Raw genomic sequence first — 26701 nt, forward strand, 5'->3', positions numbered from 1 at the left:
CTATTGTTCACCATCTGTAGCTGGTCAACACAGGCTCAAATGAATGTGATATTTGCATATAAAGCTAGATATCCAAGTACCACGGAACAGTGACTGTACATAACAAGAACACTCTCAAAACCGTTCATAATGTCACTGCTATAGTTTTTTTATGCCTCCGCAACGAAGTGGCCGGAGGCATTATGTTTTCGGGTCGTCCGTCCGTCCGTCCGTCCGTCCGTCCGTACGTCCGTACGTCCGTCCGTCCCGTTTTGTTTTTGTCGATATCTCAAGAACCGTGTGGTGGTTTTACATCAAACTTGGTATGAGGGTATATCCTTGGGGGATAATACTTTGTGTGGATTTTAGGGTCACAGGGTCAAAGGTCAAAGGTCACAGGTTATTTTGTGAAAAAAAAATTGAAATTTCATGTTTTTCTCCATATCTCGCAAATGGTTCAAGGTATCTTCATGGAACTTAGTATATATGCTTGTACTGATGGGCAGTGATTATCTAGGGAAGTTGGGGTCGTGGGTCAAAGGTCAGGGGGTCAAAGGTCAAGGTCAACTCCTCAAAATATCACTACTTTCCTTAGAATGCAATATGCCTGAAGGTTTTTTTTTTTTTAAACTTGATGTATGGCATGTATTACCCAATATATATTTCTGGGGAAGTTTCTTGCCAAAAGGTCAAAGGTCAAAGGTCAAGTGAAAGTGCTAAATTGCACTTTTTCCTCCATATCTCGAAAGTAACTCCAGGTATCATCATGAAACTGACATATTTATGCATGTTCAACCTAACAGTGATTCTCTTTGGAACTGTGAGGTCAAAGGTCAAAGGCCAGGTTTAGATAATGCTATTTTCCCATTTGATACTGAAATTATACTTTTCCTCAATACCTTGAAAATTACTCAATGCATAAACTTATAAAAGGGTCAAAAGTCAAGTAAAAATCATCAGTTCCCCAAATACCTGCACTCTGACATTTTAATCATTCATCCAATTGAACCTAGTTCTAGGAAAGTGAACATTCAGCACATTTGTGTCAAACCTGTCCTTTTAATATTTTGCCAGTTGTGTGAAACTGTCATCACACATTGTCAAGACATTGTACTATAGACCTATTAGGAGAACCATGCATTATGGCGGAGGCATATCAGTAGCCGTAGCGATATGTCTAGTTTCATTTTGGATTTTACAGTACTTGAAAATCTTCATTCTTATAGACAAGAGATATTATGTCAGCTGCTGCTATCATGATGTGAGGTTTCAGCAATTTCTTGAGCATGAAAGTGGTGTGATGAATTAGTCTGAAGTTTCCTTGGGTAGCTAGAGGAGATTCTTTAGTTTGAAAGAGGAATATTGTAATATTTGCCGTTTAGGAGTAAATGTTTTCAGTTTATCTATACCCATGCATCGTATGTCTTATCTCAGATTTTAATGATAGTTAGTAGTCAGGACTCAAGCTGACTGTGATCATTGATATTACTTAGATTATTACCATGCATTTTGTTACCATGATTGTCATGGATATCACCAAAAGCATAAATGAGATTATGAGTTGAACAATTTCTTCTTATCCTGTTAATTGTTTACTTGTCAGAGCAAAAAATGGAAGCACAGGCAAAAAAGGTGTGTACATTTTAAACAAACTTCAAACAAATTAAAGCTGTGCTGTGATAACCTTGTGCATCTGCTTGTAAGCATTAAAGAGTAATAAAATCAAGCCTTAACCTCTCTTTGCTTACCAGGAGCGACGTCTGACGAGCCTGACCTTCTCTGGAGTCAAAGATCGTGAGTGGGTGATGGAAGCTCTGATCAGATACATCAAAGTGATTGGAGGAGCTGGTGGCAGGGAGGGACTGCTTGTTGGTCTCAAGAATGGCCAGGTGAGAAGAGATACCATTCCCAGCAGCTCATATTTATATCATTCTCAATATTTATGGGGTTATGTCTTCCTTGTAGACCAGTGGGAAAGCTATTCAAGTTTATTCAGTGACTTATGGCATTGCCTTGAATGATTTCGGAGGGCAGTCATTGTTCCATTTTTATGTCATATTTGACTACACTTGCTACCATTTGGCAATGCATAAAGCTGGTTGAATGGGTAAAGGTGAAATGAGTGCAATGTGGAGGGACCTGTGTATGATTTTATGTAGACTTGCATAGCAAATTCCTAAATTGTCTTGTGAGCAGTTTAGGTGTGTAGATGTTTGTGGTGGGGCTGGATGTTATTATTTTATTCATTCATTCGTTCGTTCGTTCGTTCGTTCGTTCGTTCGTTCATTTATTCATTCATTTTTTGTTCATTTTCACTTGTTAAAATTTCTGTTTTCACTCTATAAAAATAGATATAAATGCTCTTTTGTATTTCCAATATTGATAGTGCTAGTATGGTGAAACATTTGATATGTTACATGATAGACCGGGGCAAAGTTGCAGATCTATCCATATGTTATACGATTTCTAAACTTCATTGTTTGGCCCTGCAGATTTTCAAGGTGTTTGTGGACAACCCATTCCCTATCCTGATCCTGAAGCAGCAAACATCAGTGAGGTGTCTGGATATAAGTGCCTCAAGGAAGAAACTAGCTGTAGTAGATGAACACAACACATGCCTTGTCTATGACATCAACACCAAAGAACTTCTGTTTCAGGTACCAAATGCTGTTTATGATTTTCAACTATATTTATCAACTATATCACAATGGTAGTGTTTATGTGAATGCTGGAGATTTGTTTATCAGAATCTCATAAAATATGTTGTTTTCATAAAGTATGACAGAGCAATGACATACATACTTAGGCAAGACTAAATTCTGATGTTCTGTCAATTTTAGGAAAGTGTGTTCTGAGTCATTTGAGTAAAATATCAAATATGATCTTGGTGAAGGTCTCTGACAAACATTAGTAGAGTGCCTACCAGATAAACTGCCATAGTGTCTGATAACTCTGAATATCAAGAAACATATATATATATATAAATATATATGTTTCTCCCTCAACAGGAGCCAAATGCCAACAGCGTGGCATGGAACACACAGTATGAGGACATGTTATGCTTCTCTGGTAATGGCACACTGAACATCAAGGCCAGCAACTTTCCAGTGAAGCAGCAGAAGCTGCAGGGCTTTGTTGTTGGATTCACTGGCTCCAAGATCTTTTGTCTCCACATCTATGCTATGACTACAGTTGAAGTACCCCAGTCAGCAGCCATGTATCAGTACCTGGAACGAAAGCAGTTTAAGTGAGCTTATAGCATGATCAGATTCAATGCAGTTTAAACACCTGATTGTGAAATGACAATACATGATTTCCACCTACTTTTCAAAGTTACAACTATGAACATAATATGACTCAATATATGCATCCATGGTTAATCTCTGAAATTTGTGTTTATTTCAATTACCTTTCATACACTTGATCAAGTAATACAAGTGTAGAGATAAGTAGCATTTTGCTGCTCTTAACCCGTTGAGGACGAGTCCCGAGTATACTCGGGCAGGTGTCAATGGGAAATGCGTGTTGTAGCAAAATCAAACCGTCCTCAACGGGTTAAGATTCAATAGAAGAAAGCTTACAATTTTTACTCAGATGAATCTGTATTTTCTCTATTTTGTATGCTGTGATTGACATCTTTTTTATCGGTTGATGAGTAAAGGCAGTATTCATACCAGTGATATTTGTAGTATTTCAGTGAAAATATTGTTAAAGATGACAAGACTTTCTGAGATGAATCTTGTATTTTCTTTATTCTATATGCTGTGATTGGCATGACAGCTTGTATACAAATTACGAGCATATGCAGAAGCTCTATTATGCGGAGGTGATGAGACTGATATTTTGAATGATGTAAGAGAAGATTTACTGGCCTGGCATTGAATTTTTTTTTTTTTCTGATGGTGTGCCACATATTGCCGAGTTATTCATTTCTTCTGTTTCTTGTTTCTCTGCTATTGTTATGCCAGACAGTAATTATGTGGTGGTAATTGCATGTGAAATGCACAACATAAAAACAGGTATTCCTGTTTTGCACATAAAACTGTTACAAGTTCATCTGTTTTGTAGTAAGAAATGGCAAAACATAAACTTGTTATAGGTTCATCTATTTGCAGTAAGAAATGGCAGAACATGTTTTGTCTAGTTATACCCCCGCCAAACGAAGTTTGAAGGGGGTATATAGGAATCAGCGGACGGTCGGACGGTCGGGCGGTCGGGCGGTCGGTCCGTTGCAAATCTTGCGTCGCGAACTACTTCCTCAGTTTTCAACCGATTCCCATAAAACTTGGCACAGATGTGTGCCTTGGGTTGTAGATGTGCAAGACGTCTTGTTTGACAGTACCCAAAAGTGCGTTGCCATGGTAACGGCATATTATGGGCAAAAATGGGTACAAATCTTGCGTCGCGAACTCCTCCCACAGTTTTTGATCAATTTTTATGAAATTAGGTACAGATGTTCATCTGAATATGTTAATGTGCAAGACACATATTTCCGCAGTGGCAAAAAGTGCATTGCCATGGTAACGGCATGTTATTGGTAAAATATAGGGCAAAATGCTTCATGGCAAAACTGCTTCATCAGTGTTCTTCCAATTCTCATGGAATTCATATTGAATGTTTGTCTTAGGATATAGGTCAGCATGACACATTTCTTGACAGTGACAAAAAGTATGTTGCCATGGTAACAGCTCACATATTATGAGCCAAAATGATGGAAAATTTTGTGTTGCAAACTACTTCCTCAGTTTTTGCCCAATTTCCATGAAACTTGGTACAGATGTGTGCCTTTGGTTGTAGATGTGCAAGACGCATTTTTTGACAGTACCCGAAAGTACGTTGCCATGGTAACAGCATATTAATGGCAGAAGATCAAGGAAAGATCTTGCGGATTTAACTACTTCCTCAGTTTTTTGACCAAAGCTTATGAAATGTGGCACACACCTTGATCTTGGTGGGAAGATGTGCAAGACATATTTTTCGGACGTGTCGGAAGCTGCGTTGCCATGGTAACGGCATATAAATGGCAGAAGATCAAGGAAAGATCTTGCGGATTGAACTACTTCCTCTGTATTCGACTGAAGCTCATGAAATGTGGCACACACATTGGTCTTGGTGGGAAGATGTGCAAGACATATTTTTTGGACATGTCAGAAGCTGCGTTGCCATGGTAATGGCATATTAATGGTGGAAGATCAAGGAAAGATCTTGTGGATTGAACTACTTCCTCAGTTTTTGACAAAAGCTTATGAAATGTGGCACACACAATAGTCTTGGTGGGAAGATGTGCAAGACATATTTTTCGGACGTGTCGGAAGCTGCGTTGCCATGGTAACGGCATTTAAATGGCAGAAGATCAAGGAAAGATCATTCCTTGGGTAAGACTGTCGTCACGGGACGGGGGTATTAATCACCTTAAGTGATATTTCTAGTTGCTGTTGTAAACCAATAGGTCATATCTGTAACACTGATGCATACATTTTGCTATATTGTGTAGTTATATGACTTCATGATCTATACATCTCCTAAAAATTGATTGTAGCAGTTTGTTAGTGTAATTGTTATTTAAGCCACATTTTTTTTTTCCACTGGCAATTTTAGGGATGCATACAAAGTTTCATGTCTTGGGGTAACGGAGAAGGACTGGACAGCTCTAGCTCATGAGGCACTCCAGGGTCTTGACTTTGATACATCCAAGAAGGCCTTCACAAGAGTCAGAGATCTCAGATATCTAGAGCTCATTCACAGTATCGAGGTAAACCTTACTTGCATAAGTTTGTCTGTAAACAGTCATGACTCATATGCTATTGTTCTTCAGTGTTTGATGTTGAAGTGACAATTTGTTTTGTTTTGTTTTGTTTTGTCCCCCCCCCCCCCCCCATAAGAACTTGTGAAGTTAAGTTACTCTTTTCATGCAGTGAATAGTATGTCATTTGACAAATTCATCATGTGAATACATCGTGGCTTGAGAAGTGACTGAAGGCTATCTGTGATCAGAAATGAGGGATGGGCTATTGACTTTAACAAACATTGAAATTGGTTCCTTGTAGGCCACACTAAATTGATTTGTTGTAATGTGGGCATGCCTGCGCACACATTGCGTATTGGCTGAATGCCATACACTGTTCACATGCATGTTAGAGGTGTGCCATGTTGTGCTTTGATAATGCTGAAACATTTACAAGGTACATACTATCACAAGTGACACTTGTATGCTTACTCAAGAACAACTAAAATACCGTGCTGGAGTAGACTGAAGGATGTCTGGCAGGTACATTGAATTGTAGGCACTTGCTGCGTGCTCAGATCATGCTAATCTGAAGGAATTTGTTTTTGAGGGACAAAATTTGAAAGTGTTTTATTCTCCAAACTGGACAATATACTATGAATTCTAAATAAGAAATAAGTTTTCAGTATTGACTTTTGAAATGTTGTCAGTGATACTCCATTATCCCTGGGATCTCTTTATTGATTCAAGTGACACTTTCTATATCAGGTCAAGAAGAATTGGATTTTGGATGATTTATAATTGCCAGTAATCTATGTTTGTATGTCTTTGTCACAGGAGAGGAAGCGTCGAGGTGAGGTGGATGACCAACTGTTCCTGGCTGACATCTATGCTTACCAGGGCAAATTTGGAGAGGCAGCAAAGCTGTACAAGAGGGCTGGGCAAGAGCAGAGAGCCATGAATATGTATACAGACCTTCGAATGTTTGACCATGCTAAGGTAAGACACTTTCAGCTCACATGTATCCTCATGAGTGCTAAGGTAGTCCTATTGATGCTCATCTCAATGATATTTTGATATTTGTGGCACAGTACTGAAACATTTGTATGCATAGTGTCAGTAGAAAGAGTAAAATAGAAACAGTTTGCTTTCATGGCGTACTTCTTTCATCCTTCATCAGGAATTCATTGGTTCAGGTGATCCTCAAGACAAGAAACTTCTCATCACAAAGCAGGCAGACTGGGCCAAAAATATCAATGAGCCCAGGGCAGCAGCTGAAATGTACCTGTCAGCTGGTGAGCACCTCAAGGCCATTGAGATCATTGGTGACCATGGCTGGGCAGACATGTGAGTAATGTACTGTGATTGATGTGGCTTTGAGTGTTAGACAGTCTACCATTCTTCCTACACCAGGTTTGATATGAGACTAATCACCAAGAGGTAAAGTTTAAAAAGAAGAAAAAAATATGTGTGTTATTCAAAAGTGGCAATTGTTGGTCATGCAACAAACTAGCAACAAGGCAATTCCCTGCAAATTATGAATATATACATGCATAAAGATCACAAATATGTAAGGAATTTTAGTTGTGTTTTTGGAGACATCCTTCCAGGTTCTTGTATTGAAGAAACAGGGCAATGCAGATATGAGCTGTCAGGTTTTATTCAACTTACACAGTATGCACAGCTGAGACAGACAGTTACAAAGAAATGCAGCCTAGATCAAGAATTAGAACACACAAGGAATCTGTGATGTGTGTCAATAATTAAGTTATATACAGTTCTCAAAGAAAAATGCTTGACAGAAGTTATGGAATTCCGTTGGGCAGAAACACACCAACAGAATTTTGTTGAAAGTGTTCACAAACAACACATTTTCGTAAAATATGTCCAGCGTTAATCTGCAAATTCATTGAGATAATTGAAAGTGCTTTTCCATTGAGATCGTTAGATAGTTCTATCTTAGCCTTATATTTGAACACGTATGACAAAACAAGTCGAGCAGGAGAAAGCTAAATCTTAAGTGGGAGAAAATACATCTTAGGCAGGAGGCACACAGCTAGAGGAGGAGAAATGTAAAGGCAAGTGGTAGAGCGAGAGAAGTTGAGAAAATTTCCTCAAAGCAGGAGAGTTAGATTCTCTGCAGAAAGTACTCTCTTTTATTAACACTTTGTCAACGTCCTGGAACCAATTCATGGGGAAAGTCAAATACAGTGTGGGTCTCCATGGCACTAGATTATCATTCATTGATACTCATTGAAACTCACCATTAGTACATTGTTGCTACTGTTAGCTGTAACTTGAGCATCAGTATTGGAGTATTGAATATAAAAATGCACTTTTAGTGAGTGCACCATGGTATATCTCGTAGCTCAAGAATGTAAAAGATACTTCATGTTGTGACAAGTGCAGAAATGTAAGTGCAAATACACATCATGAAAGCTTTGGTATCAAACATTGTCTCTAAGATGCCTCTCTCTGAGTGATTATGATAATCACACTACTAGTAAGAGGGCATTCAATGTCAGGAATAGTGTTTACATTTAACAATTCTTTTCATATTGGTATCTCCCAGGTTGATTGATGTTGCACGAAAGTTGGACAAAGCAGAAAGGGAGCCTCTGGCAAAGTGTGCTCAGTACTTCAAGAAAATGGAACAGTTTGCCTATGCTGCTGAGACCTACACCAAGATGGGGGACACCAAGGCTCTTATCCTTCTTCATGTAGAATCCAGACATTGGGATGCTGCATTCACACTGGTGGAGAAACATCCAGATTTCAAGGTGAGATCATGTTTCATAGCATACATACACTTTGTTAAGCCCCAATGCAATCGCTGGGTATGTTTATGAATGCACCGTCACTCAGTCTTCATAGTGGTGAAAGAGCAAAGGTGATACGCAAGAAGTGAGACTGTTCTGACTGTGTGTGTGTGTGTATTGGTGTGACTGTTAGACAATAAGGCCTTCTCCCTTGCATACTATGTGAGCCACAGCTTGCACACGAGTTTGACTGGACTTGTAGGATAAGTTGTGACAGTGGTCTTTTCTAGTGTGGTCTAATGCATGTATGAATTTGTAATTGCAAAGAAATGCAAAGGAGGCAAACTTAGAATGTGTCACCATCATGCTCCAGACATTCTGATGTTCTGAATAACACTTTGGGTGAAACTTTATGCTTGTGCCCCTTCATGCCAAAGCATTGTTATGGTGATACACTGGGTAAGGTAAAAGAGTTGAGATATGTCCTTGCTTTGAAATAGGTAGTTTATGAGTGTATCATTTCCTGCTGGGGGAAATACCTATATGTAGCTCCTGTATGTAGTTTTACATGCACAGTCATATCTTTAGTATATCAGTGATGGATTGGATTACCATACCTCAAAGGGAGAAAAGTATTGTATAATCATATTGTGTATTGCTCCTCTTGGTCTCCAGCCATATTCACTCCTAATTCCAGTCTTAAATTACCAGATAACTATTTAAATTCAGATTGAATATAAAGTAGCAAAGACTTAAGTTGTAAATATTTCATGCAGAATGTTTGTCATCATAGACCCACTACCTTGGCATGTTGCTGCACACTAATGATGGGAAAGTAATACAACTGTACTCAAATTGTGCACCTACATACTGTATGCTACTGAATATGTAATTAAATTGATATGTTAATGTTTGTTTTGTTCATTTTACTGTTTATTCTTCAGGATGATGTCTATGTTCCTTATGCCCAGTGGTTGGCTGAGAATGACAGATTTGAGGAAGCTCAGAGAGGTAAACATGCTGCTACTATGAATGTAATGATAGCAAGTGGTTGCTGATTTCAAAACCTCTAGAACTACCTATAATTTATGTCTGCACACAGATCTGTTATTTTGCAATGTCTCATGCATTCTCACTGACACCTGCCCTCTAATATTGACACACTTGTTTGCTTGCTTTTTTTTTCTTTTTTTTATGCAGAGAAATGTATGGTGGTACACAACTACTAAAACAAGTATTATTTTGGATAGTTCTTGTTGAAATTATATTGATGTAGATACTTTGGATAATTCTTGTAAAAATTATATTGATGTAGATATTTTGGATAATTCTTTTAGAAATTGTTACATTCTCTGAGCTATGGGCATTATTTAGAACACCTGAATACCTCTCACAAGTATTGTCTGTCTGTACTATGATGACAGCCTTTGAGAGGGATGAATTGATATCAACAGCTAACACTGTCGATGCAAAAACTGAGAGTAAGTAAGGGGTGTTTGTATGACAGATATTGTTGGTAAGCATGCCCTTGAACACAGGAGTTTGGATTTTGACACAATTGTTTGAATTTTGTACAGACATTAGTAATTGTTTGCAAAAACTGGATTCCCTAAGTCAATAATTCTGCAAGAGTCAGAATGTCTTGACATTGACTATACAATCCATGTTATACTTAGTCATGTATTGTATACTGGCACACTCACACAAACACACAAACTATTATACTCTACCCAGCATTCCACAAGGCAGGAAGGCAAGATGAAGCTGTGAGGGTACTAGAGCAGCTCACCCACAATGCTGTGCTAGAGAGTCGCTTCAACGATGCTGGCTATTACTTCTGGATGCTGTCCATGCAGTGTCTTGAGATAGCGGGAGGTATGTTATCGTTGAAGGAGTGAATCGTCTGTTGTGTAGTCAATCAACCTGAACATTCTTGATTTTTTTATTATTTACTTGATAACAGATGATAAATGTATTACAAATATGGAAGAGGAAAATATAGAAAGTACACGAGACATTCTCACGCAGTTGTGAATCAAGTACTATGTATGTACAAAGAGGAATTTGATGACAGACTTACACACGAGTCAGGGATAATGTAACTGCTCTAAACTCCTTTTGTCCTGTTCTGTTGTTGTAATGCCTATTGCAAGAAAAATACAATAATTTTGCATCTTTCAAAGAAAGTCCAGTTCATTCTAACTTTGTGAGACACAGACAATCAGAAGGACAATGTTCACATCATATTTGCTTGCCAAGAGGTGAACATAAAGCCATGTTTCATAAGGAAGGGAATACAAGGGTAGAGAGAAAACAGTCTCGTCCAAAGGAGGGCAATATTTTTATGCCTCCGCCACGAGGTGGTGCCGGAGGCATTATGTTTTCGGGTTGTCTGTCCGTCTGTACGTACGGCTGTACGTATGTCCGTCCGCATTCGTTTACGCGATAACTTGAGTAATATTGACTGGAATTTTACCAAACTTGGTCCAAGTATAAAGTATGATAGGGCAATTACTTGATTAGATTTTGAGTGAAATCGGCCAAAGGCCAAAGGTCATAGGTCAAGGTCAATCATGAAATTGTATCCGTTTACGCTATAACTCAAGACTGGATCAAGCAAATTTCACCAAACTTTGTCCGAGGATGATGTATGATAGGACGATTACTTGATTAATTTTTGAGTGACATCGGACGGAGGTCAAAGGTCAAAGATCAAGGTCAAATCCTAAAATTTATCTGTTTACGTGATAACTCAAAACTGGGTGAAGCAGCTTTCACCAAACTTGGTCCAAGGATGATGTATGATGGGCAATTAGTTGAGTAGAGTTTAGTGACATTGGCAAGAGGTCAAAGGTCAAAAGGTCAAGGTCAAATGCTAAAAATGGTGCTATTTTCCCCATATCCATGCAATGCCCAAAGGTTTTTTCTTGAAACTTAGTGTAGACATGTACTACTGCGTAAAGATTCTCCAGAGAGAGTTTCATGTCATAAGGTCAAAGGTTAGGTGAAAATGTTACAATATCCTTTTCTCGCAAATGGTTCATTGTATCTTCGTGGAACTTGGTACATACGCATATACTGACTGGCAGGGATTATCTAGGGAATTTAGGGGTCATGGGTCAATAGTCAGGGGGGTCAAAGGTCAAGGTCAGCTCCTCGAAATTTTACTGTTTCCCTCATATACTAGTATACAGATGCAATGCTTGCATTATTATTTTTAAAACTTAATATATACATGTGTTACCTAATGGAGATTCTCGTGGAAATTTCCAGCCAGAAGGTCAAAGGTTAAGGGTCAAAGGCCAGGTTTAAATGCAAAAAAAAAATCTATTTTATACTGTAATTACACTTTTTCTTTATACCTTGAAAATTGCTCAATGCATAAACTTATAAAAGGGTCGGTCAGGAGTCAAGTAAAAATCCTCAATTCCCCTAATACTTGTACCTGCACTCTCAGACAATTATAGCAAACCTAGTTCAAGGAAAGTGAACATTCAAGATATTTCGGACAAACCTGTCATTTCGGTATTTTGCCAGTTATGTGAAACTGTCATCACACATTGTGAAGACATTGTACTATACACCTATTGGGGGAATCATGCATTATGGCGGAGGCATCAGTCGCCATAGCGACATTTCTAGTTTGAAGACAGATCATGGTAACTTATGAGAGGTAAGGCAGATGGTATCCATTATTAAATATGTAATATCAATGTTCATGTTTGGGATAGAGTAAAAGACAGAGGAGAATGATCATGTACATGGTCTACAGCCTTGTGTCAGTAGCAGTACAGAAGCTGTTACATAAAACTTCCAATCAGTGTTTAGGCTAACTAACCTGCTTTCATTCCTGCTTATCATGTCTCTTTTCTATGTTCTATTTTTCTGCTCAATATGGATTTCTCTCACATTCCTTGAAGATGACCGTGATAAAAGTGAAGAGATGTTGCGCAAGTTTCAGGAGTTCCAAGCCAAGGCTGAAATGTACTATGTCTACCACTCCATTCAGCGCTACACTGATGAGCCATTCACCTCACATCTTCCAGATGCCTTGTTTAACATGGCCCGGTACCTTTGGCATACCATCCTGAATGACATTCCTTATGGTATCAGCAAAGTGTATCCTTTACAACAAAAAGGAATTTCTTTATTGATTCTCAAGTTTTGAAAGTTTGGAGTAAAAGAAATTGCATGAATGAAACAGAAAATGCAGCAAGTACATTGTATCAGCTAGAAACTTTAAAGGATATTCCTGTTCTGTTGGCAGTACAGTCCACTTTTTTGACCAGCATTGTAAATTCATTTCAGATTATTAGGCTTTGCAAAGGTGAAATTGCAAATGCTGGTTACTAACATGACTGGTCAACATGTGATTAATATCTTGAATGATACTCGAGACTTGGTTGCTATTTCAAATCTATCTACAAGCTCAAGAAAATCTTGGAAATACAAGTGTAGCTTGTAGCATACATCTATGTAGAATAGAAATTATTGTTTAAGTGAAATAAATCATGCTAAATCTTGAACACTGGCAAATATTCTAAAAGCCATTATGATGGTTCAGTGATTACCTTTGAAGAACCCAATATGATTTAGTTCAGTAAGTTTCCTATAGAGGAAGCAATTATGTGTTGTCACTCATTTGCTTTCATGCATACACATGGTAGTTTTCATCACAATGTCTGTAGGAATGAAATGTATGTTCCCCTGTGTTGTCATTCTGTTCCTTAATGGAGTGAATTCTGGCCACACAGTAACACCCTGTATGCCCTGGCCAAACAGAGCCGCAATCTGGGAGCTTACAAGCTAGCTCGCTTTGCTTTTGAGAAGCTCCAGTCTCTGCGCATCCCACCCAGGTTCCAGGAGTCCATTGACCTGGGCAGCATCACCATCAGGTCCAAGCCCTTCCATGATGCTGAGGTCAGCCTCACACATTTCATTTCATTTCATTTCATTTCCACATTAAAATTGCATCAAATACATAGTAAAATTTACAGTGAGTACAGTGAGGGACCAATAGAAGCCAGGAGGCTTGTTTAACTCTTTATGTGCCACGTTCGCATGTCCGACTCAGTTGACGGCGTGCCAACTTCGCATATTCTGCTCAACACACAAAGCCGCTTAAACCGATCGATAAATTGCTAATCCCGCGGTACAATGAAAGCGTTTCTCGCGCTTTTGTTCCTCTCACACACGGCTTGCATTCTATGTGGTGATTGACTATCATGCGGTGTTTCCAGCTAGATTTGCGTGTACATTCTAAGTTTCTGTTACAGTTTTATGTGCAAAAGTCATGCCTTTACAGTAATGTAGCAACTGGTTATTCAAAAGAAAAATTGGAAATAGATTTGTCATACAATTCATATCGAAGAAAAGTATGGCATTCCTCTTTAACTTTGCTCACTATTATGTCCAGCTAACAGAAATTTGTAGAAGTTATACAAATTGGAAAAACTGAATTCTTTGTCAATTGAGCATGACTACCTTCGTGTCTCGGAATGACGTGGCACACGGGGTTTCCACCATGGCACATAAAGAGTTAAAAAGACTCCTATACAATGTACCCCAAAATGCTCTGATTTACAAAATGCACATGAGTAAGCATATAATAAAATGTACTATGCAAGTATGATGTAATAATGGTCATTTAGAGGAAGCATGGTTGATGAGAGAGAAAGAAAGATGAATTGAAAGAAGAAAACGAAGCAAAAATTGTGTACACAATTGAATGCTCAGACTAAGGCTTACTGCTACAAAAGATGAGACTTTAAATGAATTTTGAGTTGTTTCTTTGATTTCAGTTTTAAAATCAATGATAAATTGTTCCATTGTACCATTACCCTGGTAAAAAATTGATGCTTTAACAATTTCTGTTTTCAGAAGAGGTGGATGGAAAATGCAAGTACTGGTGCTCCTTGTATTATAAGAGTGGACATTTTAATTCAGTTCAAAATAAATTGCTGAAAAGGATCTTGAATGAAGCCATTGTAACAAGTATGCATAAAAATACCAGTTTGAAAAAAAAAAATGACAGTTGTATTTACAGGTAAAAATGCTCATTTATGGAAACATTTCGGCAATAGTTATAGTCCTTGTATGGTTACATCTTGCGTGTGTGAATTTTGTATTGCCCAGAGTCTCCGTATGAGTTTGTATTCAAAACTAGAATAAACATAATACTTCCAACTGCCAGTGGAGAACTTTAAGAGGTTTGATCATGAAGAGATTATGTCTTAGTAGACATAGCCCTTACTCAGCATTTTCGTCTTTATGACACCAGATGTAAGTATGATTTTATTGCACTTGTAGCACTGAATTTGACCTTGCCAGAAACAGAAGTCATTATCATGAAGCATGGTAAGAATGTCTCAGTATACTCCATGTGCTTTCAGGTGGCTTACAATACACATACAGTACCAATCTCTTGAATGGACTGTCTCCTATAACACTGCCCCTTTTAAAAACCATTTCTTTGTGTCTCATTCAGGATGTACTGCCAATGTGCTACCGTTGCTCCACAACAAACCCCTTACTCAACAACCAAGGCAATCAGTGTATCAACTGCAGTCAACCTTTTGTCCATTCTTTTGCCTCATTTGGTGAGTATTCAACTCTTTATATTTACCATGCATTACATGGCCCTTGTAAGTTTTATTGATAATAATGATGAAATTAAATGCACTCATATGGAACATGGATGTTCAAACAAATTGGATTAACCTTATGCATCACGCCTATAAGCCCTTTATTCCATCACTGGCAGTTGGTAATTAAGAAGCATTTAAGAAGTTTCAGTTTCTGTGCCTTCTATTTTTTAACGTGTGCTCCGTTATCATGTAGTTGTCTTAAGCTATGAGATAATGGTGTACTAATGATCATGACTTCAGTGCTGTGATACCTGTAGCACAGGAACTGTGGATTTACACATTTTCAGAATATTGTTTAAACAGATTTACAAGGCTGTCCAGTTTCTTTTGAACTGTTGCCAAAGATAGCCTTTGGCGTCAGTGCAGTAGTTGTTGGTATACAGAGTGCACTTCTCTTCAGTTTAGAAAGGAGACATGAAAACTGACTAGAAATTTCATTTGTACTTCTTTGATCCTCAGATTTTCTGTTAACACTCTATGACCAAAGAAGTTCAATTCTCATGTCACCAAATAGTGAACCTATGTAAATAGGATTAAGTGATACACTGCAATTATTGCACTATAGAACAAGAGTATCTGAATTTTAGCACAGCTGCAACTTTCATTGTTCTATGTTTTAACTACTTGACCTACTCCACCATTACACTGTGTCAATCCAGAGGTTCTGCCATTGGTAGAGTTCCACTTGGAAGAAGGCATCAGTGATGAGGAGGCAGTACAGCTCATTGAGATGGAGCCCCTGAAAAAGGGACGTAACCAGGGAGACAAGTGGCGAGAGTCCAACTCGGGCAACATCCAATCCATGAGACTTGATGACTATGGCACAGATGATAATGATGTGCAGGATGACCCTTTCATGGCTCGGCTTCTGAGTTTTGAGGTAAGTCAAATGGTTTCTCACTGTCAAGTCATTCATTCAGTGAGTCATGACATCAATCAGCTCAATTATTATTCACAAGAGTTTGCTCACGTGTTTGTTAGTAATTCATATCTCTCATTTACCCATTTCACTCTGCTCTCCTGAATGTAGGTCAAACAGTATTGCGTGGGAACTTCAACTTAATTTGAAGATGAATTCAAATATGTCACTCTTTTGAATAAATTTTGAATCAACCAGCAAGTGATTTAATGATGCATCTAGCAAAGATTGCAGATCAAGGTCCAATTGCATTATGAGGGAGCAAATCATGACATGGTATTCAGTGACTTGATTTATGCTACACCTTGCATTGATCAAAGACCATGGAAATTTAAAGTTTATCTCGAGAGAAATATTGAACTCCATTCAGTCCAGCTGTCACATGAATGAGTTATACAAAAATATTTACTCAATCAATGACATCCAATTCTAATATCTGCATTTTGTAGAATTTCAGTGAGGAGTAAGTAGATTATTAGATATTGGGTACATTGTCTTCAAGGGCTGTGAGCTACAGGTTTGAAGTCCCTGTATGAGAAATTATCATCAGATCAAGAAATTTACAACAGAAGTAAGCGGTAGACTGCACAAAGCCTTTTTATATAGCCTGCAGTTTGTTTCCTTTTCTTTGATCATGATGTTAGTGAAATCACTGAGATTCCTACTGCATAGTCCTTGTGTCCTTGAATTAAAGGAAACCAAAACCCAAAGAGCAATGTGGATTGAGTGAAAGCAGCAATAAATAATTTTCTGTATATTTTCTTTGTATTGCTGTCCAAACATGACGGCATGAACTGTAGTAGTCTCCTGATCCAGTGGTTCCAACACCAAAACTTCATAACTTCTGCATCGATTGTCCGATTTTCCTCAAACTTTCACTGATGTGTTCTACTAATGTTGTAGCCTTTTGTCAAGGCCCTCTCGCTCTCGCGGCCATGATGGCTTCACACATTATTATTCATGTCACATGAACCCTACTGAATATTCATATTAGCGGTTTCCGGTCAACAAATGGGATGGCATGCTCCCCGCATTCTCCGTCTTGGTGTTGTCCGACCTGTTCACATGCATTACTGACCACCAGTGGAGGTCTGTGGCGTAAATTCACCATATGCAAATCGGGCTCGGGCAGACAGACACAGTGATTGGTCGACTTTTTCTCCCGAAATTGAGGAGCAAAAGTCGGGCTAACAAAAGGATGCGAAGCAGATCTCAAAAGACTCTTGCGCTATCACACTCGGCTGGGCTCTCTTCACCATACAGCGAGAGGGCCTTGACAAAAGGCTACTAATGTTGCTGCTTGCACTCAATCCACATTGCTCTTTGGGTTTGGGTTTCCTTCAAAACCATTCATATGACTTAAAATTGTTTCTGATTAAGATGCACATTTTGAGATTATGACAAAGGACATTGCTGTAGAGGATGTGACAATAAAATATTTCTCTCTTTGTCAATACTACAGCAAGGAGGCAGTGAGTACATCCCTGTAGTGGTCAACAGGTCAGTCTTGAAATCACTGGACAGGAGTCATGTTGTGATCAAGAGATGGCCATCCCCTCTCCATTACCAATACTTCAAGTCCATCATGCCTGATGTATCAGTCACTGTGTGTCCTTCTTGCAACCAGGTAAGAATCCACTAAAACTCGTAATGGTTGCAATTTTTATGTATAAAAATTATTGCAATTGTTTGCCTTTTATTGTCTAAAATTGATTAACTTGAGTGTAAATTCACAGGTGATCTGGGGGGCGTTTCATCAACTAGTTCGTCGGAGATTTCACCGACAAATTTGCTATCAGCCAATCAGACGCAAGGATTTACACTGACAACTGTTAAAAGCTAATGAAATCCTTGGTCTGATTGGTTGATAGCAAATTTGTCGGTGAAATCTCCGACGAACTCGTTGATGAAACGCCCCCCAGGTCAGTGATTGTCCCCAGAACATGCAGCAATGATGTCAGTATTGAAACAGTGTATGCATGATGCTGTAGTATCACACTCAAATTTGTCAGTGTATTTCAATGTCTGTTCTTGTTTTCAGTTGTTTCACACTGATGAATACGAAATTCAAGTGCTTCAGAAGAATCACTGCCCTTTCTGCCGCAAAACATCCTCAGAAGCATGAACATCCATCAACATTCAATATGAAGATTGATGGCATGGCTCCCACAGTGTAACCTGCTTTTTGTGTAAGCTTGTGTACAGAGACAATCATGTTATTAACATGTACTCTGCTGCCGTATGTGTGTAGAAGACCCTTCGTCAGCCAGTACAAGAGTGTGTTCATCAATTAAGGATTGTTTAAAGTCTGAAGTTAAGTGAAATGAATATCATCAAAGCAAAATACGTATCTCCAATTAAATTACTTAGTACACAGATTTTTTTTTTTTGATATTCTATTGTTTTGTAGCTTTCTATTGGTGTAGTATTCACTCTGCCAGATGTATGCAGTTCTTTTTGTCAATTTGAAGAATCTTTTGATATCTTCAATTTCTGCACATTTTAAGAGGTACTACAACCTCACATAGTCTGGTAGTGAATGCAGAGACTATGTTGACTGTTTTCACCACTTATTCAAGTTTGTAGCATGTTTGTACCACCAAGGATTCCCATGACAAGAGCAGAGCTTGCATGAGATTTCCTTGATATACTTTTAGGATAGATCCCAGATGCAATTACTGCCACGCAATATTCTATCTTAAGGATATGTATTGGGCTTAAAAGGTGACTTTAGCTATACTTCACCTTGTTGTTAGAAGAAATGAATCTATGCTACCCATGACTATTGAATCACAATATACTTGGTCCAATCATTACACTACATGTATGACATGATTCATGTATCCAAGCAAATTTTGCAGTTGCTTTTATGCATAATGATGTGAGACCCTGTCAGAATGTCAAATGTAATAACATCAAATTATACCACGAAATTCTAATGATAAAATGAGTAAAAGGCTGTTCTACAAGTGCATGTTTTTACACTCTGTATCATGCCTTAACACTCACTCTCAACAGAGACATAAAAATGTATCATCATTTATGTAGTTCTGGATGGAATCTAAAACTTCGAGACATTATTTTGGTGAGATGCTGGAGCTACCCGCTATATGAGTTTGATAGGTCATAATCAATGTCATGTATCAAGGATTGATTTAACAAATGATATTCACTCCTTTCTATTTCATGTTTATATATCTATCAGTCATACATGTCACAACAGAAACTTGTAGACTATTCAAAAATATTTCTCTGCTGTAATGATCAGAAAAATGTGTGAAGGACTCTCGTAAATGATTATTCATTGCTCTAAACTTGCACTTTACAGAAGCACACTGCTGCTGTCGGGGAAAGAAACAAGTAATCATACTTGGGCAAAGAATGATTTCCCATGTTAATTGAGAAGTGGCACAGTCTCATGAATCAAGGCTTTATAACAAAGTAGAGCTGAGATACAGAAGTAAACAAGTATCTCTTTCTCTCTTTTTTTTTAAAATTTAGTTGGGCAGCACAATAGCATACTGTTGAGGCACTGTGGCTTCTGGAGTGGGCATTGAAAACAGTCTGATTTGTCCTTTTTCTCTTCTCTGAAGACCTCATTTTCATTATCAAGAAGAACAAGTCATCCAGTTGTTACAGACATTTTACTTGTAGTGGGGAACTTAGAGTGGCTTGGGCAAAAATCAAAGTTTGCAAATTTGATAGATATAATACTAAATGTTGTATCACATGAGTTCCTCAAAATGGCTGACTGCTAGTCGACTGTACAGCCATGTGACACTGCATGTTGATGCTGCTCCAGTGGATTTGGATTCTATATAATGAAAGATGTGTACAATTTCAATGTCGTCAAGGCATGCTTATACAAGGACTTTAAACTTGCTATTTTTTTTTCCAGTTTTGCTTTTTACTACATGAGTCTTATGTCGATTTGAGTTTGTAAAATGTGATTTACTATCACAATTGTCAATTTTATTGGTACCAGTATTGTGTTGCTAATTTGTCTTACAAATCTGAGCATTGCACAATAACCCAAGTAAAAGTCAAAAAAACTGTTTTTGGAAAAACACAGCTTCTTAAAATGTCTGTTATCACTCCAGCTCTGTACCTTTGCAAAAATCAAGTGCAGTGCCTTCAGTCTGCAAAGACAACTGCTCCTCTCTGAATTTCTAGAGAGGCATTGTTCCCAATCAGCAGATTTCACTATTCATTCTCTGTATTCACACTGCAACACTGGTCAATATTGGTAAGTGCATGTTGTCACTTGTAAAGTGGTACATAGGCATCAATTGTATTCATGTTGTGATCAGTTGTACAGACAGTCAATTTACCTGTGTGTACATTTGTATGGCCAAGATTGTACATTTGTATGGCCAAGATTGCCTAATTGTTTATTTACCTGTAAATAAAATCAGTGACACCTTGAATGTATTCTTTACATTATTTTTTACAGAGATCTTTATTAATCAGTTTGTAGAATGTTGATATAAAGTCAGTATATGGAGAGAAATTTTAGATTTGTCCTGAACATTTGCTATCAGAGTTTAAGGTAGGTGATGACAAAGTCTGAAAACCACTCCCATGACCATATGTACATAGCACTTAATTTTTGAGACACAGAATGTGACTAAGCTGATAGTTGAATATGTAATTCCAATACAGTCTTCAAGTCAGCTATTAAAATGACAACAACAACAACTTTCAAATCAGATGCCTCAACTCCTCTGATGTAAAAGGAATGAAAGATTTTGTTTTGCTTAAAGTCATGCATGATACCCCCATTAACCTTCTGGTCATGGTTGTTGCAAGAGCGAGTGTGTGTTTTCTTTTTCAGAGGCAAGGGGTTTTAGGAGGAATAACATGTTGTTCAATTGTCTCTGCAAACAAACAATCAGCAACACACTCATATTCCTGGTACAAGGGTATTGTTTTTGTGGGGAGTAGCAAATAAAAATGTGTCAAAAGCTTACTGCAAAAATTCACTGAGCAATAGGGATGTATTGTCATAAGGTGATGGGAACAGGGAGCTGGTATTCTGTGTAAGCTGTTACTTTCGCAAATGAGAAGGTCACAGACAGTTTTGGGCAGTGTTGTTTTCAGGAATTGACACCAAAGCTATCGTGAGTGCAGTAATACCCCAAGGCATGGGGACTTTTTTGTGTGTTATATTCGAGGTCCAACAGTGATTTGCAAAATTTGTGAAAGTTGAACCCATGCAAAAATAACAACTTATACAGTAGATGGGAAGCTCACTGTCTTGTGAGTGTGAGTGTGAGTGTGTGTGTGTGCGCGCGCTTGTGTGTGTGTGTATATTGTGTATCTGTTTGATGTGTTTGTCTCTTCTTTTTTTACATACAAAATTCTCTCTTTTCATTCGTAATATTGACAATGTGGAATTTATGTTGTTGTAATGTAATTTGTGTTATTTTGTCAGAAATGAATTTGTATATTGTTTATATGAAAAGGGAAAGAAAAAGAAAAGATTGACAAAAACAAAAAGTATATGAAGAAAAGTGTGAGGTGATACAAATTCAGTCACAGGACAGGACAGACACCAAAGCCAAGCACAGGCACGTCTTCAGCCATGAACAAGGCCAATTAAAAGGCCAAAAGCTTGGAAATAAATTGTGCCATTGGCAAGCTACAATGTACATCACTGGATGCAATCTACTTCATTCGTACACATTCGTACAATGACATCATTGCCCCAACTACTGTGCTAATTAAAGGATCAGAATCACTATGCAGTGAAAACATGAGTCCGTGTAAAATGTCATAACTTGATTTCAATGTTCCAATTTCATTGAAACAACTGGTCCTACTAATTTACGCAAACTGATGCAAACTGATGCAAACTAATGCAAATACTAGTTAATGCAAACTAATACAAACCATTAGGGGTGAAAATTAGGGAGAATTACAGCACATGGACCTGGCTCTTCCTATGCCACTTTGTCGTCTCGAAACAGATATCGATCAAGTAAATCCATCCTATCGAAGAATGACTAACGCCACGTTTACTTCAGTACTTCAAGCATCTCACCTCAACAGTCAACAAAAACTCGGAAACAAATTATTTTATTGAAACATTTTTTTGACCAAATAGATGTCGGTTAGATTTGTTTTGCTTTCAAAATGCAGAAAATGTAGAACAGAATGCAGCACAGAAATTCGGACTTCAATGATCGATCATTGAAATCCAAAATACTAATAAACTCAACGCAATCTCCAAGACACAAGGCTATCCTATGTGAAAACCATGTAATATCGATTACAAATATTGGAAAAGGACACCCTGAAATACTAATTAATGCAAACTCAACACAAACTCCAAGACACAACGCTATCCTATGTGAAAACCACGTAACATCGATCTTCGAGTTTGCATTACTGGAATATTTCGGGGTGTCATTTTCCGACATTTGTAATCGATATATGTGGTTTTCAATAGGATAGCGTCGTGTCTTGGAGTTTGTGTTGAGTTTGCATTAATTAGTATTTGGGCCTTTAATGATCAATCATTAAAATCCGTATTACTGTGCTTCATTGTATTCTACATTTTCTGAATTTTGAATGCAAAATAAAATCTACACGACATCTGTTCGGTCAAAAAATATGAATTTGATGATATTTCTATAAAATGATTTTTCCGAGTTTTTGTTGACTGTTGAGGTGAGATGCTTGAAGTACCGGTACTGAAGTAAACGTGACGTTAGTCATTCTTCGATATAGGATGGATTTATTCAAATTCATGGTTTTCTTCCGTCGAGATGTTTTCATTGCAACTGATTGACAAATTGCCCTACATCGACGTAAATAAGCACTGAATTGATCAGTGTTTTAGTAGTAGCCATGATAAAAAATCATGGGCGTACATACTCGAGCAGGATTCGAACCTACGACCTCCTGATCACCGGACAGGCGTCATCTCCACTAGACCACCGAGCTTTCGCCCGAAAGCAAGTGTTGGTTCTAATCCTTATAGCATGCAGCGGGTACTGCTTTGTTATTCAAATTCATGATTTTCTTCCATCGAGATGTTTTCATTGCAACTGATTGACAAATTGCCCTACATCAACGTAAGTAAGCACTGAATTGATCAGTGTTTTAGTAGTAGCCATGATAAAAAATCATGGGCATACCGTACATACTCCAGCAGGATTCGAACCTACGACCTCCTGATCACCGGACAGGCGTCATCTCCACTAGACCACCGAGCTTTCGCCCAAAAGCAAGTGTTGGTTCTAATCCTTATAGCATGCAGCGGGTACTGCTTTGTTATTCAAATTCATGATTTTCTTCCGTCGAGATGTTTTCATTGCAACTGATTGACAAATTGCCCTACATCGACGTAAATAAGCACTGAATTGATCTGTGTTTTAGTAGTAGCCACAATTTGTCAATCAGTTGCAATGAAAACATCTCGACGGAAGAAAATCATGAATTTGAATAACAAAGCAGTACCCGCTGCATGCTATAAGGATTAGAACCAACACTTGCTTTCGGGCAAAAGCTCGGTGGTCTAGTGGAGATGACGCCTGTCCGGTGATCAGGAGGTCGTAGGTTCGAGTCCTGCTCGAGTATGTACGCCCATGATTTTTTATCATGGCTACTACTAAAACACTGATCAATTCAGTGCTTATTTACGTCGATGTAGGGCAATTTGTCAATCAGTTGCAAAGGATGGATTTACTTGATCGATAACTGTTTCGAGACGACTACTAGAAACTGGCCTAGGAAGAGCCAGGTCCAGGTGCTGTAATTCACCCTAATTTTCACCGCAAACGGTTTGTATTAGTTTGCATTTCAGTTCCACCTCGATTACCCGGCCATGTCGGGACCGGCGCTCATCCGGATAAGCGAATTGGCCGGATATGGGAGACACAATGTTAATGTATGTAGCTGCCGTCCAAGCTGCCATCCCAGTACACTGGCAGCTAGGCAGGTAGCATACCCCGCAACGGTGGTGATGACTGCTTACTTTTACGATGATAATGTGGTGTGAATTTTGTTAGTTCTGTCGGGAATATTGTAGGTAAATCGTGTGAGTTTTGTAGAAATTTTAATTGAGTTTAAAGTCACTGTTTTTTCTCAATTTTTGGATGAAAAAAAAAGTCCTTTACTGCATGAATGCATCCGCATAATAGAGATTTCCGGATAAAAGGAGGCCGGATAATCGAGGTCGAACTGTAATTAGTATTTTGCATTAGTTTGCATTTATTAGTAGTTTGCATTGAGTTTGCATGGAGTTTGCATTCTAGTTTGCATTAGTTTGTATCAGTTTGCATTAGTTTGCGTCAATTAGTAGGACCCGAAACAACTAACCATTCTGTATCTTTGCTTTTTCTCTGTTTACTTAAAGTGTATCTTTTCCCAAAAAACAAAATTGATATGTGAAAGAGACACATTTCAGTAGTCCATTGCACCAACTTTCAGAGAAAAGGGGTCATTAATTAGTGAAATAATGCATCTGAAAGTTTCTAAACACAATGGGTCTGGGAGGCAAGACTACAGCAAACCCTATTGTTTGCAGTGGGTTACGGGAACCACAGCAGTTCCTGAATCTGTCAGACACAGTGTGTTTGGAAACTTTGAGATGCATTATTTCACTAATTAATGGCCCATTTTCTCTGAAAGATGGTGCAATGGATTACTGAAATGTGTCTCTGTCACATATTCAAAATAATTTTTTGGCCAAAGATACACTTTAAGTCACCCTGAACGTGGTGTGGCACTGTACTTATAATTATTCCTTGTCTGATTCTGATGCCTATCAGTTGGATTTTCTTCCCTTAATTGATGAGAATACTAGTAACCTTTTACATGGAGTTGAATTTCATACTACCTTCGCCCATCTGCTTTCCATTAAGTGCAAATGACGAGTACAGGTACTGTAAACATCAAAATTTTCGCGTGATTAATTCTTCGTGCTGAGCGGCTCAAATATATGTTCCTGTTTCTTCAATTCATGCTGCACAATTGCTTTATACTGGTATATTTTCATCCATTCACAGAAAAAGTTGTGCTGCCTGAACCATTCAAATGTACAGCCTGCACAGAAACTACAAATACTGGTGCATGGTAATTCACACGCACTTAACTGTTAACTTAGATAAATAAGTTGTGCTCATGCACACACACACAGACACTCGTACCAGGGAGGCAAAAGTGATGAAGCCCACGATTCAACCCGATCACAATAAGTGCAGAAAAAATTTTAAAGATATTTTTGTGGGTTCTATAATTTGTGCTACCCAAAAGTACTGCAAAATACGTGAAAATTAATGTACCACAAAAATGTTTGTGTTTACAGTAGAGCTATGACATCAACTACAATGCACGCACAGCAAATGATGAAGGCCCTGGTACGTATCAGAGCAAATGAGGTAACCTTACTGTCTTGTGTGATCTGCACTCTTGATTGATTAGGATGTTGCAAACTTCATCAACTCTCGATCACCTTGAGTCTTCTGAACCTGAGAAAATGCACATGGTTATTTATTTTTCAATCATGAACAACAGGGGGCAACACTTGCAGCAACTTTTTATCTCTCCTTGTCAGTTAATAAAGGGCTGAGCATTCAAATAAAACTCAGAAGTTTACAACAGTAATCTGAAAATACCGCCACGTCTTGCTGATAATACAAAGTTTATTTTATGGTTATTTCACGCGATCATGATGTTCTCTTATATTTCTTGAGACAAAGTCTGACCTTTCCCTTTACAAGACCACTTTTTGCACCCACTTCCTGTTGTTGAAAATTCTCCTCTCAAGCAAGGAGGTATCACACACAAGTAATATGAGACATGTAACCAAGGAGATTTACACAGTGCCATTGCATGGCACACACACATATTTCTGAGTGTTACAAGATGCTGGTTGCTGACTAAATTCTATGGGCTATAGGTAGGGAAGTCTGTGTGTTTGTACAGTATGTGTGTACTGTGTGATTGTGCAAAGCTTCCTGCCCATATGACAAAGTACATTGTATCTTCCTTTGTGGCAGCCATGGGTTGTGGAAGGGGCTATCTCAACCTGAGCAAGAAGAAAATAACACAAAATGTGCAGTGACTATCCTAATTTGGCTTCTTTATCACAGCTTGCTGATTGTGTCAAACATGACAGGTCGCCAACCTAACATGAACAGCCCTGTGCAACACAGATAAAGAACAGGCATGCATTTACTTTGGTTATCCCAATATGCTAGTTGAAACTGTAAATAACTTTTCACTTTCCTGTTATGTGACTGGGGCCTCTGAAGGACACACAAGTCTGAAAATAGAAGCTAGATAAATGATACAGAAGCACTAAAATGTTGCATGACAGACCTTACCCACATGATTATTACAAAGCTTGGGTTGTTCGAAAATTCTCTAGTATAACCCTCGAAATCAAGGGGGGGGGCGGGGGGTGTACAAAGGCACATTGTGTAAGACCAGTTGAATGACTGGGTCAGTTGTTAGTCTGTGGGCAACTGAAATTGTAGCATTGTTCATTGTACAGTGCCATCTGCAGAAAATCCCCCCTGCTTGCCTGTCATTTTGGCTGAAGCTGAATTTTCTTCATGAATACAGTTGTATGTGTGATAAATCATAATACAAAGGCCATTACTTCAAATTGATAAAAGAAAAAAAGTAGTTCAAGTCTGCATTTCACTTTGTTTTTGTCATG

The 26701-nt window shown here is 38.3% G+C and overlaps 1 protein-coding gene across 1 annotated transcript in view; it reads left to right on the forward strand.

Annotated features, from left to right (window-relative positions):
• LOC139745575 (intraflagellar transport protein 122 homolog) overlaps positions 1 to 18154 on the forward strand; it is a 35288-nt gene extending 17134 nt beyond the window's left edge. The window contains exons 11-25 of the mRNA XM_071655970.1: positions 1731 to 1868; positions 2472 to 2636; positions 2988 to 3226; positions 5578 to 5731; positions 6542 to 6703; positions 6885 to 7051; positions 8277 to 8484; positions 9408 to 9474; positions 10198 to 10338; positions 12384 to 12582; positions 13218 to 13383; positions 14951 to 15062; positions 15770 to 15990; positions 17492 to 17656; positions 18071 to 18154. Coding sequence (XP_071512071.1) covers positions 1731 to 1868; positions 2472 to 2636; positions 2988 to 3226; positions 5578 to 5731; positions 6542 to 6703; positions 6885 to 7051; positions 8277 to 8484; positions 9408 to 9474; positions 10198 to 10338; positions 12384 to 12582; positions 13218 to 13383; positions 14951 to 15062; positions 15770 to 15990; positions 17492 to 17656; positions 18071 to 18154 — 2388 coding nt within the window. The remainder of the gene's footprint in view (positions 1 to 1730; positions 1869 to 2471; positions 2637 to 2987; positions 3227 to 5577; positions 5732 to 6541; positions 6704 to 6884; positions 7052 to 8276; positions 8485 to 9407; positions 9475 to 10197; positions 10339 to 12383; positions 12583 to 13217; positions 13384 to 14950; positions 15063 to 15769; positions 15991 to 17491; positions 17657 to 18070) is intronic.
• The last annotated feature ends 8547 nt before the right edge of the window (positions 18155 to 26701 follow it).

The sequence above is a fragment of the Diadema antillarum genome, unplaced genomic scaffold (assembly GCF_040938485.1).
Source record: "Diadema antillarum isolate AM-2024a unplaced genomic scaffold, OU_Dant_1.0 seq00001278_RagTag, whole genome shotgun sequence".
In the NCBI taxonomy this organism is placed as follows: Eukaryota; Metazoa; Echinodermata; class Echinoidea; order Diadematoida; family Diadematidae; genus Diadema; species Diadema antillarum.